The sequence below is a fragment of the Puma concolor genome, chromosome C1 (assembly GCF_028749965.1).
Source record: "Puma concolor isolate L17-30 chromosome C1, mPumCon1.1.hap2, whole genome shotgun sequence".
Taxonomy (NCBI): Eukaryota; Metazoa; Chordata; class Mammalia; order Carnivora; family Felidae; genus Puma; species Puma concolor.
Window position 1 is genome coordinate 93,235,937 of NC_141674.1, and position 13,352 is coordinate 93,249,288.

At 35.8% G+C, this 13,352-nt stretch overlaps 1 protein-coding gene across 3 annotated transcripts in view; it reads left to right on the forward strand.

Moving 5' to 3' along the window:
• STXBP3 (syntaxin binding protein 3) overlaps window positions 1-13,352 on the forward strand; it is a 63,175-nt gene that overhangs the window by 28,578 nt on the left and 21,245 nt on the right. For all 3 annotated transcript variants that reach the window (XR_015254946.1, XM_025933462.2, XM_086717732.1), the window contains exons 7-9: window positions 3,756-3,910; window positions 8,695-8,785; window positions 11,621-11,745. Coding sequence is in view for 2 of the 3 variants with exons in the window: in XM_025933462.2 (XP_025789247.1) it covers window positions 3,756-3,910; window positions 8,695-8,785; window positions 11,621-11,745 (371 nt within the window). In the remaining variant the exon portion in view is untranslated. The remainder of the gene's footprint in view (window positions 1-3,755; window positions 3,911-8,694; window positions 8,786-11,620; window positions 11,746-13,352) is intronic.

A 13,352-nucleotide genomic window follows, 5' to 3' on the forward strand; every position in this document is an offset into this window, starting at 1 on the left:
ATGTCAAGTTTTACAGAACTATTAGATTATGAAATGAAAAGATTTTGAACACAATGTTAGATGACTCAAAAGAAATAACCTTTAGCTTCTGTAGCCATTTGTGATGTTAAAACAAATGTTCTTCAACAAATTTTTTCTATAACATTATATAGATTGCATTAATTTATAAAATGAAGAGTTTTAAAAATTCATTTTGACTTTGGAATAGTTATGATCCTTCAATTAATAATAATGATGGTGATAGGAAACACCTATGTAGTATTCTCCATGTGCCAGACACTTTCCTAAATATTTTCCGTAAATATATTCATGTAATCCTCATGATAGTCCTATGAATGGATGGTAATTCTGTCTTCATTTTAAAGATGGGGAAATCAAAGAAGTTAAGTAACTTGCCCCAGATCACACAGCTAGTGCATTGCTCAACTTTGTTGTGCTCTGTTCTCTGTGTTTGGATTCTAGCATTTCATAGAATTCTAATAGTTTACTGTTGTTTGGAACTATAAGGTCAATATTTTAAGAGAAATAAGGGTCCTAGAAGAGGAATTTTTCTTTTTATTTTCTTTTTAAATGTATGTTTATTTTTGAGAGAGAGAGAAATGTATGTTTATTTTTGCAGGGGAGGGGCAGAGAGAGAGGGAGACAGAGGATCCTAAACGGGGTTCTCCCAGCCTCGACCTCACAAACCATGAGGTCATGACCTGAGCTGAAGTGGTCGCTTAACTGACTGAGCCACCCAGGCACCCCAAGAGATTTTTCTTTTAAGCTATTGCTATTTTGGGCAAAGAAAGATTATAATCCAAATTGTAAAATTTTAAGATATCTGTTTAACGTTACACTATTGCCAAAGGTTAACTTTAGGCCTATTCCTTTTAATGTGATATGTAAGTTTAAAATAGGGTGAAATAGGCTTTTCTAAATGATGTGGGATATGAATAGTAGTATGATAAATATTATAAACGGATCCAGAGCATCTGCTGTACAGATGGTAAATATAGTTTTAGCCTCAAAATTCATCAAAATTCTGCAGTTGCTCTATTTGAAGGAGAGATTTGTGTAGCTATCTGACCAATTTGATTGGTGATGAGAATAACTTGTTTTTGTCTATATAGAGAAATCTCATGAGAATCTTCTTACTGTGTCTTTGCAAAATGTGATTATTTAAGGTCCTGTCTGGTTTGTTTTTCCCCGAAGAAGTTTTTGCTTTTATTTCCTTGATAAGCATCTGAGAGTTTACTAAGTAACTATAACTGTTACAGAGAAATTACAGTGAAAATGTTTTCAACTTTGTTTGCAAGTGAAGATATAAAGGAAATACTACTAAGTGCTTTGAGCTAAGAGCAAAGGCCTATGTGAGCATTTATCAAGGTCTTGTGCAGTGGATACTGTCTGCCAGATGCAAAGTCAGATAGGATAGTGCTCCAAAGAAGACAAGTTGGACAGACATTAAACACATTTAGAGGTTGCATGGAGAGGAAGGAGGTTGATTCACTCTGAATTTATGAGTCCAAGATATTAAAGAAACCTCTTGCTTTACTTCTTACAGGATTTAAGATAATTAGTGCTATCACATATACATTAAGGCAATTAGAGGGAAAACATTTAAGAATGTAGGGAAATTTGATTACAGTGGATCTTACAGAGTACAAAGAGTCTGGTGTAGTTAGTAGGGAGGTGTTTAGGTAGAAATAGAGCTAAGCCAGTTGTAGATTAGCAAAAAAAGTAGATGAAAGTGGCGGGGGTGGGAGGAGTCTTTATTTAAGGAGCTGATTGTGGGTCATAAAGTTGAAGAAAATATTTGGTAATGGTCTGAAGGAACATGTATGGTGGTAATGGAAAGTGGAGAGGAAGAGGAGGAGGGAAATGGAAGAATGGAAGAAATGTGAGAGTAGAATGAAAATAAGCTCTAATATTCTCTTTGGTTCATTGGAGTATTAGCTTAGGTTAAACTGTTGTGATAACTCCCTAAATCTCAGTTCATTACTGTAGCCAAGTTTATTTCTCATATTTTTGTCCATTGTGGTTTGTCTGGGGCTTTGCTGTATATTCTCTTCATTCCGGAACTGAGGCTGAAGGACTAGCCCTTGTCTGGGACATAGCAGAAGGAAAAGAGAAATCTTGGAGACACACAATGGCTTTTAAAGCTTTTGTGGGGAGTAGCACATGTCACTTCTACTCATCTTCGAATACCCATAGCCAAGGCTGACTTTAGTGAGTGGGAAGTATACTCTTATAGGGAGAGGCCCTTAGGGAGGGGCAGTAAGTATTTTTGAACAGATAATATTATCTACTGTAGTGTAATAGTGTACTAAGAGAAGTGCTTGTTGGCAGTTAATATAATAGCCAAGATTTTGAGCAACACAGACATAAGTGGATTAGCTATGGCTAAATCTGAATCCATGTGCAGCCTGCTGCTGTTGGTTATGTTCAGAGAAATGAATGTACAATGAAAGGAAACTTTTCATAAGCAGGTTTATTCATAATGCAATAGTTTAGCATGTAATGTTTATTACATACTTACTTTTACACTCAATACATCATCCTAGGCTAAGAGAGATTGTTATCATTGTTTAAAAAAAATAAAAATTGGTTTAATGAAGAACTAACTCCCAACCCTAGTAAAAGAGCTTCTTCTTTTGTATTCATTTTTTAAAAGTTTATTTATTTAGAGAGAGAGACTGCGTGAGTATGAGTGGGGGTGGGGCAGAGAGAGAGGGAGAGAGAGAATCCCAAGTAGCCTCCACACCATCAGCACAGAGCTGATACCACTATCAGTGCGATTGTGACCTCAGCTGAAACCAAGAGGCGCTAAACCGACTGAGCCACCCAGGTGCCTCACTTTTGTACTCTTCAAATAACATAATAATAGTAAATTTCTAATGCAGTTCTTTTTTTAAATATTTATTTTTGAGGGAGAGAGAGCCACACATACACAAGCGGGGGAGGGGCAAGAGAAGGGGAGAGAGACTCCCAAGCAGGCTCTATACCATCAGCACAGAGCCTGACACAGGGCTCGAACTGATGAATGGAGAGATCATGACCTGACCTGAGATCAAAAGTCAGTTGCTTAACCGACTGCGCCACCCAGGCACCCCTCTAATCCAGTTCTTTGCACATAAGTAAATGTTTTTGTTAGTTGAAAAAATGTGTCTTTGAGGTTTCAGTGTGGTCTATGATTAGACCAATTACTATGTCTGGCACAATACTGTGTCTTTTTGGGAAACATATCTCTATTTTAAGGACATGAAGAATATAAACCAAAGAATTGAAGATACATATCAACTATGGAAAATTTCTAGGTTATTCTCTAACAGATTAAGATTTTTAATGTATGTCAAATATATAGACCAACTTTGGCTTTGTTGTATTTCTTTGTGTCAGGTATTAGATTTTTAGTTTAGTTTGACTACCTCAAATTCCTTCATCTGTTGCACAGGTAGTAAGAAACAAATAGTACAGTATGAAACAAGAAATGAAGAAGAGAGGTAGACTAAGCAGGAAAGGAGAGTGGGAAAAGAAATAAAGGATGAAATCGAGATGACCGAGAGAAAATGAGATTTGATTAAGGTAAAGACACAGTGGTCTCAGGAAACAGCCTGGTTAAGCAAGTAATTTTTTTAATGTCCCAAATAATAGCCACATTTTTCTGTGTGTGTGTGTGTGTGTGTGTGTGTGTGTGTGTGTGTGTGTGTGTTAAACCAAATCACCAATTGACACAGTATGACCTTATTTTTTTTTGGGGGGGCCTAACTTAGGTTTATACTCTTGATGTACCGGATGCATTCTATTACTGTTACAGTCCGGACCCTAGTAATGCAAATGGAAAAGATGCCGTTATGGAAGCAATGGCTGAGCAGATAGTTACAGTATGTGCTACCCTGGATGAAAACCCTGGAGTAAGATATAAAAGGTAGAACACTCAATACTGTCTGTATATGTTATGCTTTCTATTTGATCTCCAATATAGAGGTAAGTAATATCTCTGTGCTAAAGTGTATTGGTTTGCAGGGTTTACTTTGCAAACTCCATGTAAAATTATGCTGTTCAAATAGCAGATTTAAAGTTTAAGGTTGAAATTTCCAAGCAACTAATAACCCTGTTACTAAATTTCAGAGCTTAAATTTGGTATAATTTGCAAGCACTTTTTAAAAAATGTTTATTTTGCGAGAGAGCACGTCAGTGGGGAGGAGGTAGAGAAAGAGGAGAGAGAGAATCCCAAGCAGGTTCCACACTGTCAGTGCAGAGCCCAATATGGGGTTCAAACTCATGAACCCTGAGATCATGACCTGAGCTGAGATCAAGAGTTGGACACTTAACCGACTGAGCCACCCAGGTGCCCCTCAAATAAATAAATACATTAATTAATTAATTAGTTATTTTAAAAATTTACATCCAAATTAGTTAGCATATAGTGCAACGATGATTTCAGGAGTAGATTCCTCACTGCCCCTTACCCATTTAACCCATCCCTCCTCCCACAACCCCTCCAATAACCCTCTGTTTGTTCTCCATATTTATGAGTCTCTTCTGTTTTGTCCCCCTCCCTGTTTTTATATTATTTTTGTTTCCCTTCACTTACGTTCATCTGTTTTGTCTCTTAAAGTCCTCATATGAGTGAAGTCATATGATTTTTGTCTTTCTCTGACTAATTTCACTTAGCATAATACCCTCCAGTTCTATCCACATAGTTGCAAATGGCAAGGTTTCATTCTTTCTGATTGCTGAGTAATACTCCGTTGTATATATATATATACCACATCTTCTTTATCCATTCATCCATCGATGGACATTTGTGCTCTTTCCGTACTTTGGCTATTGTTGATAGTGCTGCTATAAACATGGAGGTGCATGTGTCCCTTCGAAAACAGCACACCTGTATTCCTTGGATAAACGCCTAGTAGTGCAATTGCTGGGTTGTAGGGCAGTTCCATTTTTAGTTTTTTGAGGAACCTCCATACTGTTTTCCAGAGTGGCTGCACCAGCTTGCATTCCCACCAACAATGCAAAAGAGATCCTCTTTCTCCGCATCCTTGCCAACATCTATTGTTGCCTGAGTTGTTAATGTTAGCCATTCTGACAGATGTAAGGTGGTATCTCATTGTGGTTTTTTTTTTTTTTAATTTTTAATGTTTATTTATTTTTGAGAGATAGAGATACAGAGTGTGAGCAGGGTAGGGACAGAGAGAGAGACATACACAGAATCTGAAGCAGGCTCCAGGCTCTGAGCTGTCAGCACAGAGCCTGACATGGGGCTCGAACTCAGGAGCAGTGAGATCATGACCTGAGCTGAAGTCAGACACCCAACCGACTGAGCCACCCAGACGCCCCTCATTGTGGTTTTGATTTGTATTTCCCTGATGATGAGTGATGTTGAGCATTTTTTCATGTGTTGATTGGACATCTGGATGTCTTCTTTGGAGAAGTGTCTATTCATGTCTTTTGCCCATTTCTTCACTGGATTATTTGTTTTTAAGGGTGTTGAGTTTGATAAATTCTTTATAGATTTTGGATACTAACCCTTTATCTGATATGTCATTTGCAAATACCTTCTCCCATTCTGTTGGTTGCCTTTTAGTTTTGCTGATTGTTTCCTTTGCTGTGCAGAAGCTTTTTATTTTGATGAGGTCCCAGTAGTTCATTTTTGCTTTTGCTTCCCTTGCCTTTGGAGACGTGTTGAGTAAGAAGTTGCTGTGGCCAAGATCAAAGAGGTTTTTGCCTGCGTTCTCCTCTAGGATTTTGATGGCTTCCTGTCTTACATTTAGGTCTTTCATCCATTTTGAATTTATTTTTGTGTATGGTGTAAGAAAAGTAGTCCAGGTTCATTCTTCTGCATGTCGCTGTCCAGTTTTCCCAGCACCACTTGCTGAACAGAGTGTCTTTATTCCATTGGATATTCTTTCCTGCTTGGTCAAAGATTAGGTGGCCATACGTTTGTGGGTACATTTCTGGGTTCTCTATTCTATTTCATTGATCTGAGTGTTATTTTTTAATGTTTATTTACTTTGAGAGAGAGCATGTGTGAATGAGCGGGGGAGGGGCAGAGAGAGAGGGAGAGAATTCCAAGCAGGCTCCCTGCTGTCAGAGCAGGGCTCAAACTCAGGAATAGCAAGATCATGACCTGCGCAGAAATCAAGAGTCAGATGTTCCACCCTGAGCCAGCCAGCTGCCCCCCAGTGGCCATTTTAAATAGATTTTCTGTTGTTTTTTTTTTAAAGAGCTAAAGTTTGACTTTAATACCGTGTACCTTTATTTATTTGCTTCTTTTTAAAAATAGCAAATTTTTAAAAATTTGCTTCTTTTTAAAAATAAGATTTACTGTGAGGCACCTGGGTGGCTCAGTCGTTAAGCATCTGACTTTGGCTCAGGTCATGATCTAACAGTTCACAGGTTTGAGCCCCACATCAGGCTCTTATGCTGACAGCTCAGAGCCTGCAGCCTGCTTTGGATTCTGTGTCTCCCTATCACTCTCTACCCCTCTCCTGCTCGTGCTCTCTCTCAAAAAAAATTAACATTAAAAAAAATTTTTTGATAAATAATAACAAAATAAAAATTTACTGTAAAGTGCATAAATGATATATATATTGCTTGATAAATCATTCCAGAGTGAACATATCCCTCTAAACCTACCAAGGTCAAGAAATAGAACATAAACAGCATCTCAGAGGTTCTGCTCATGATCCTTCTTGATCACTACCCCCTTTTTTCTCCCCAAAGGTTACTACTATCCTGACTTTTAACATGTATTTTAGTTCTGCCTGGTGTTGAACTTGGTAAAAATGGAATCATATGAAATTTTTGTTTCTGCCTTCTTTGTTCAACATTATGTTTTGAGAGTCATCCATATTGTTTTATGTAATCTCTGCTAATTACTAGCTGTGTGACCCTTCTGCCCTCAGTTTCCTTATCTATGGAATGGGAATGATAGTACCCACCTTATTAAGTTGTTGTTAGAACTCTGTAAAGCATTCGGGATAGTACATGACACTAGTAAAATGGTAGTAGTAAATATACTATGGTATTACTAGTAAGTATTATCACTCATTTCTTTTTTAAAAGTTTCTTTAAACATTTGCATGTGTCATGTTTGTTGGCTGAGCTGTTTAATTTTAAATTCATGTACTTTATATTTAAGTTACATTAAAATCCTACTTGTAGTTTCTCAAAGCATTCCTTTATGTCTTACGGACTGTTAAAGTGTAATTCTGACATAAAATTATTTCCTTTTGAAAATACTCTAAAGCTAAACATGTAATAAATTTTTCTTTATAGTTGCTATTTTATTTTTAAGGTATAAAACCTAAAGAGTCTTTCACTCTTGGAAGCCGTCACAATGAGATTTTTGAGATTGGTGTGCTAATTGAGGAGCCTTTCACAGAAGTTTTCCCTGTAGATTCAGAAGTTATGCTAATGCCACTGGTCATGAAGTTGTAATTTAAACTAGATTTTATCATTTTAGAAGACTGATATACAAGACTTTATGCAAAAGATTATACTGGAAAGCTAATTAGATGTTAGCACATTGGGAAATCTCACACTGCTAGTAGGAAGGATAATTGGTCAACTCATTTGGAGAGTAACATGCTAGTATCTAGAAAAGTAAAAATGTTCTTCATGATTCAGCAATTATACTTTTAAATTTTTTTTTTTTTTCAACGTTTATTTATTTTTGGGATAGAGAGAGACAGAGCATGAACGGGGGGAGGGGCAGAGAGAGAGGGAGACACAGAATCGGAAACAGGCTCCAGGCTCCGAGCCATCAGCCCAGAGCCCGACGCGGGGCTCGAACTCACGGACCGCGAGATCGTGACCTGGCTGAAGTCGGACGCTTAACCGACTGCGCCACCCAGGCGCCCCAGCAATTATACTTTTAGATGTAGAAAAACATACATGGAGATATATTTACAAAGATATTTGTTTCACTTTTGTTTGAAATAGTATAAAATTGAGAATGATTTAAATGTCCGTCTTTAAGGGGAGGCTGGGTGGGTATCTGACTTCAGTTTAGGTCATGATTTCACAGCCCATGAGTTTGAGCCCTGCGTTGAGCTCTGTGCTGACAGCTCAGAGCCTGGGCCCAGCTTCAGATTCTGTGTCTCCCTCTCTCTCTCATGCTCCCCCCTCCCCCCACTCATGCTCTGTCTCTGAAAAATGAATAAACCTTAAAAAAAATTTTTTTTTTAAAGTCCATCTTTAAGGGGATGAATACATAGAATCCAATATAATTATATGATGGAAAATTGTGTAAAACTAAAGTGAGTAAATTTGATATGTGTATGTCAACATAGATATCAAACATATGTAACATATACTGTTAAACATATATAAAATAGTAAATATATATAACAGCATTGACAGGAAGAATACACACCAAATTCATGACAGTGGTTGCTGTTGGAAGTGGATAGAGGTAGAGGAGAAGATTAGGAATTGGGAAGGAAATAAAGGGACCTGCAGTTTTATTTATAATATATTATTTTCTTTAAGAAAATTTGAAGCACATATGATAAGGTTTACATTTGTAAAATCCAGACAAATTGGTATAATATTTGATGTATTATTTGAACTTTTCTGTGTTTATAAAGTCTTTTAAATTAGTAAATTATTGCATGGTTTAATTTTAGAATTCAGCTTTATGATACTATAACATGTGTTTTGAAAGAAGGATAATTGTTTGAACATTTTTTCCACTTATAGTAAACCTCTAGATAATGCCAGTAAGCTTGCCCAGCTTGTTGAAAAAAAACTTGAAAACTACTACAAGATTGATGAAAAGAGCCTAATAAAGGTAATGTGTAAAAGGCAAATAGTGAATATGAACAAAGTCTGTCTTATTTCTTCATAAACCAAAAAAATTGTTCATTTCCAGCGTTGATTTGGGAATTATTGATATAGATTCCCAGTATTGATTTAAGAATAATTAATATAGATGGTAGAGGGAACCTTAATAATGTTGTGGTTTAGTGGGGAAGATAAGAGTTTTGAAGTAAGGACTGTGTCCAACTTCTGGTTCTGCCATTTTTAATTCATAGATATGTTAGTTTGGACAAATAATGTAACTTCTCTGTGCTTAAGTTTTTTAAACTGTAAAATGGGGATAATAAGGATACCTATTTTATAAAGTAGAGGGTTAAATGAGTTATTACTTTTAAAGTTCTTACAATGATGCCTGCTGAGTAAACATTTAATAGTTATTCTTATCTTACTGCTAGCTCTGTGACTTTATACAAATTATTTACTCTGAGTTGTATTTTCATCTATAAAATGGATGCGATAAACATATAGCTTGCTTGGTTGGCATGAAGATAGGTGAATTAACATGTTCAGCACATATAGGAGTTTAATAAATGGCAGCTGTTATTATCTTATGACGACAGTATAATCAGAGACTGAGGTTGAGTCCTGGAGAATAGCAGCATTTAGGCTTGCGTTGGAAAATGAAGAGTCTGAGGAAACTGAAGGAGGTGGGGCCAGGGGGCTCGGAAGCCATATTAAATGAGCAGAAGAAACTGTTGACAGTTTAGAAGAGGAGATGGGCAAGGGAAACCACTGATACAGTGTTCTTTAATAAGTGAAATGAAAAAAATAATACATAGAATGTAGTGGGAACATAGGCAGTGGATTAATCTTCTAACTGGAGTCTTGGAAGGCATCCCAGAGGAGGAGGCTCTTGAACTTAAAGAATGAGTACAACATGATGGAAGAAGGGGTTTGTTGCTTGGATAACAGGATTCTTTGGCAGAGGCATAGTGAAACAGGGAAATTCACAAATACCTGCACTGGATTAGGAGGGTATAAGCTTAGATATAATGTTAGTTTACAACTTTTAAGAGTTGCTAGAGGTCTGGTGAAAGCTGTTCTGGTGTAGTGATGAAGACAGTGGCTCAGTGTGTAGCATAGTAATAGTCAATGTATGTTGAATGCAGGAAGAGATACATGATGGGTATGTTAGTAAATATCCTTTTGTCAGTATGTTAGTAAATATCCTTTTGTCAGTATGTTAGTAAATATCCTTTTTTCCTTTATGATTTCAATGAAAAAAAAAACAAAAAACGGCAAGATCCACACAAAAAAACAAACTTGTGCTTTCCATTTTTCTGCCTGGGAAATTATACATCCTTCAAATGCTTGGTATTTTTCCTTCATTTGAGAACATGATGAAGTGTCACATTCTTTTTGAAGCATTTCGTGACTCTTCAGGTCAAATGATACTTCCTCCCACGTATTGTCATAACCCCAAGCCCTGATATAACACTTATATTGCACCATCTTTTTCATATTTGTATTTTTGAGGACCTATAACTTAAATGTATTGAAGGCTTACTAAATCCTAGGCACTAAGTGTTTTATGGTGTTACTACATTAAATATTTTTCTTTTTTTTAAGTTTATTTTCGAGAGAGAGAGAGGCGGGGGGGGGGGGGGGGGAAGGGGAAGGACAGAGGATCCAAAGTGGGCTCTGTGCTGATAGCAGAGAGCCTGATGCGGAACTCGAATGCACGACCCGTGAGATCATGACCTGAGCCCAAGTCAGACCCTTAACCAACTGAGCCACCCAGGTGCCCCTACATTAAGTCTTTACAATAATCTTGTACAGCAGAGGTTCTGGTTATATTTTGTTTTACAAATGAGAATACTGAGATATTTAAGTTAAGCAATTTGTCCAAAGTCATTTAGCAAGAAAGTGGTCAAGACTGGGCTGATACCTGGATCTATGTGATTCCAGAGCCTGTATTCTTAGCCACTGTATCATACTGTCTCAAGGTTTAAATGAGTAAATGTTAAATAAAACAATTTTTAAAGGTCTTTCTCATGTAATTTACTTATATCTGATATATGTAAATAAATAGGAAATATTTATCTAATGAGTTGTAGTTATTTCTGACTGCTTTAAATAATAATCCAAATAATTTATTATTTTCTAAAATGAAGCATATGAAAGATACTAGTATTAACAATACTTTTCCTAGCACTGTTATTCACTGTTTAATAATTACTGCTGTTTGTGAATTAATGATAACAAGGCTTTCATTTTGATTTGCCATCTTAGCTGGTATCAGTATAATCCTTTTAAATAGCATAATGGTTAAGAGCATAGGCATGGAATGAAACTGACATGGGTTTGAATCTCCATTTTGCTACTTACTAGCTATGTCATTTAGTCAGGTTGCTGACTTTTAAGCTCTAATGCCTTCGTCATATGGAGATATAAGACCTGCCTCATGGGGTTGCTATAAGAATTGAGTAATATATATTTTTTTGCTTAGCACATGTGTAATACAAAGAGCCTAAGTAGTGACTGCTGTTCATAATTTATATCAGTTTTAATGTTTATGGAACTAAATTCCTAAGAAAATGGGTTTAGTGCAAGGCAGATGTTACTTTTTTAAAACAAATTTTCACAATATTGTAATGTCAAGTTTGGCTCCTTAATTATAAGTTTTCAGTTTTGTAGTCTTGGTTTTTCCCCTATTGTGCCACTCCAATTTTTCTGTTTTAATAGAACTTCACATTCTTAAGAATGAGACAGAAGTTAGGAAAAGTCTGCTTTTGTTTTCTGAGATATTAACAAGGTGTTCACACAAATTGAAGTTTCTGAAGATAATTTTATCTTGTTATTCCAGGGTAAAACTCATTCCCAGCTCATAATAATTGATCGTGGCTTTGATCCTGTGTCCACTGTCCTGCATGAACTGACCTTTCAGGCAATGGCATATGATCTACTGCCAATTGAGAATGATACATACAAGCAAGTATATTTTGAAGGGCATATAAAGGGCATATACAAAGAGCATATAGGATATGAGCATTTAATGATTTGTGTAGGCACCAGAAATCTAATGCCCCTGTAACTTTGTTATTCAGAAACTTTATTATTCTCTTACCCCTATAATCATAGTGTATTAAAAAATACCTTGACCTTGTAAGTTAATGGGTAATTTGACTGCTTTGAAGCTTCTTTGATGTAGTTGCTTCCTTAACTATGTCTACAACAAAGCTACATTTAAACCGGTGGAATTTGGGCTTCTTGCTTATGTTAAGAGTAAATACCTGGCCCACTATTATATTTATTGAAGTGGAAACCATATTCAAACTTATTAGGCTGTAATTATTCTGAATCACCCACCCAAAGGTATCTGTGTGTATGTCTTGTCAACATAATATCTTTAAGAAGATTAGAATACTGGAAAACTGAATAGGATAGCTATTGAGAATAGACATAGTCTTAACTAATTTAGTACCTATTGACTTAACTCTGATATAAGCATATTTACTTTAAAAGTGAGGCCAAATAGCTAAATGAAAAGTGAAATAATTTTTTTATTAGGGAACCATTTTACTGTATTTTTGTGAGTCATTATTAGTGTGTATATATATATGTACAGGCATATGTGTATTACATGTTATTTGATATCATAATCTCTAAGTCCAAATTGGCATTTTTCAGCTAAGATTTACTGCTTGAGCATAGTAGTAAAAATGAAAATTAGTTTTCTGAAATTTTGTGTAAATTATTTCAGTAATTTTAATAAATTAAAAAGATCTTTTTTCTGTTGTATATATTTATGTATTTTCTATTGTATGCTTATTTGCATTCTGGTCAAATCCTGGCTTCTGAATTTCCTTCCTGTAATTTATATTACATCTGGTGACATAGAGAAATCAACATAGCTTATTTTTCTAACATAAAAGTAGTTTCAAACAGTTTATTGAGAATTTTCAGGAGAGAATAATACTGTTTACCTCTGTTATCCTTTAGGTCTGTAAGCCTGCACTGCTCCAGAGATTAGAAAGGAATGAAACTAATAGACACTGAAGGACTTGGCTCCAGACATTTCAGGCAGTTCTAACCTAGTATTTAAAATATTCATCCCCTTTAAATTTGCTGGCAAGGAAAGAAAGTTTTAATTTTTTTAAGAGTAAGGGAGAGACCTATTAAACAAACAAACAAACAAAAAAAAAACAAAAACACCAGCAATATTCCCTTTTATGAATCAAAAAAGTCCAGGGATAAAATGAGATGAAAGGTTGAACTCCCTATGGTTTGTGCTCCATTACAGTTGTTAACGGAGACAGTACAAAGCAGGAAATTCAAAGTATCCATACTCTGTTTTTATATTGGTAATTTCTTTAAATGTACTTTTAAAATGGGGTTGTCATCATCTTTTAGTATTGTCAGGCTTGCTGTCTTAATCTTTGTTTATAAATCAAAGGTTAAAAGAATTATGTAAGTACAAAGTTACATTTTAAATGGCAGATAGGCTGCTGTGTCCTTAATGTATCTTCTGATTAAGCTCTCATTCTACCTTTGGGTATTTGCAATTAAGACTGCATAGGTAAATGGTTTTATACATG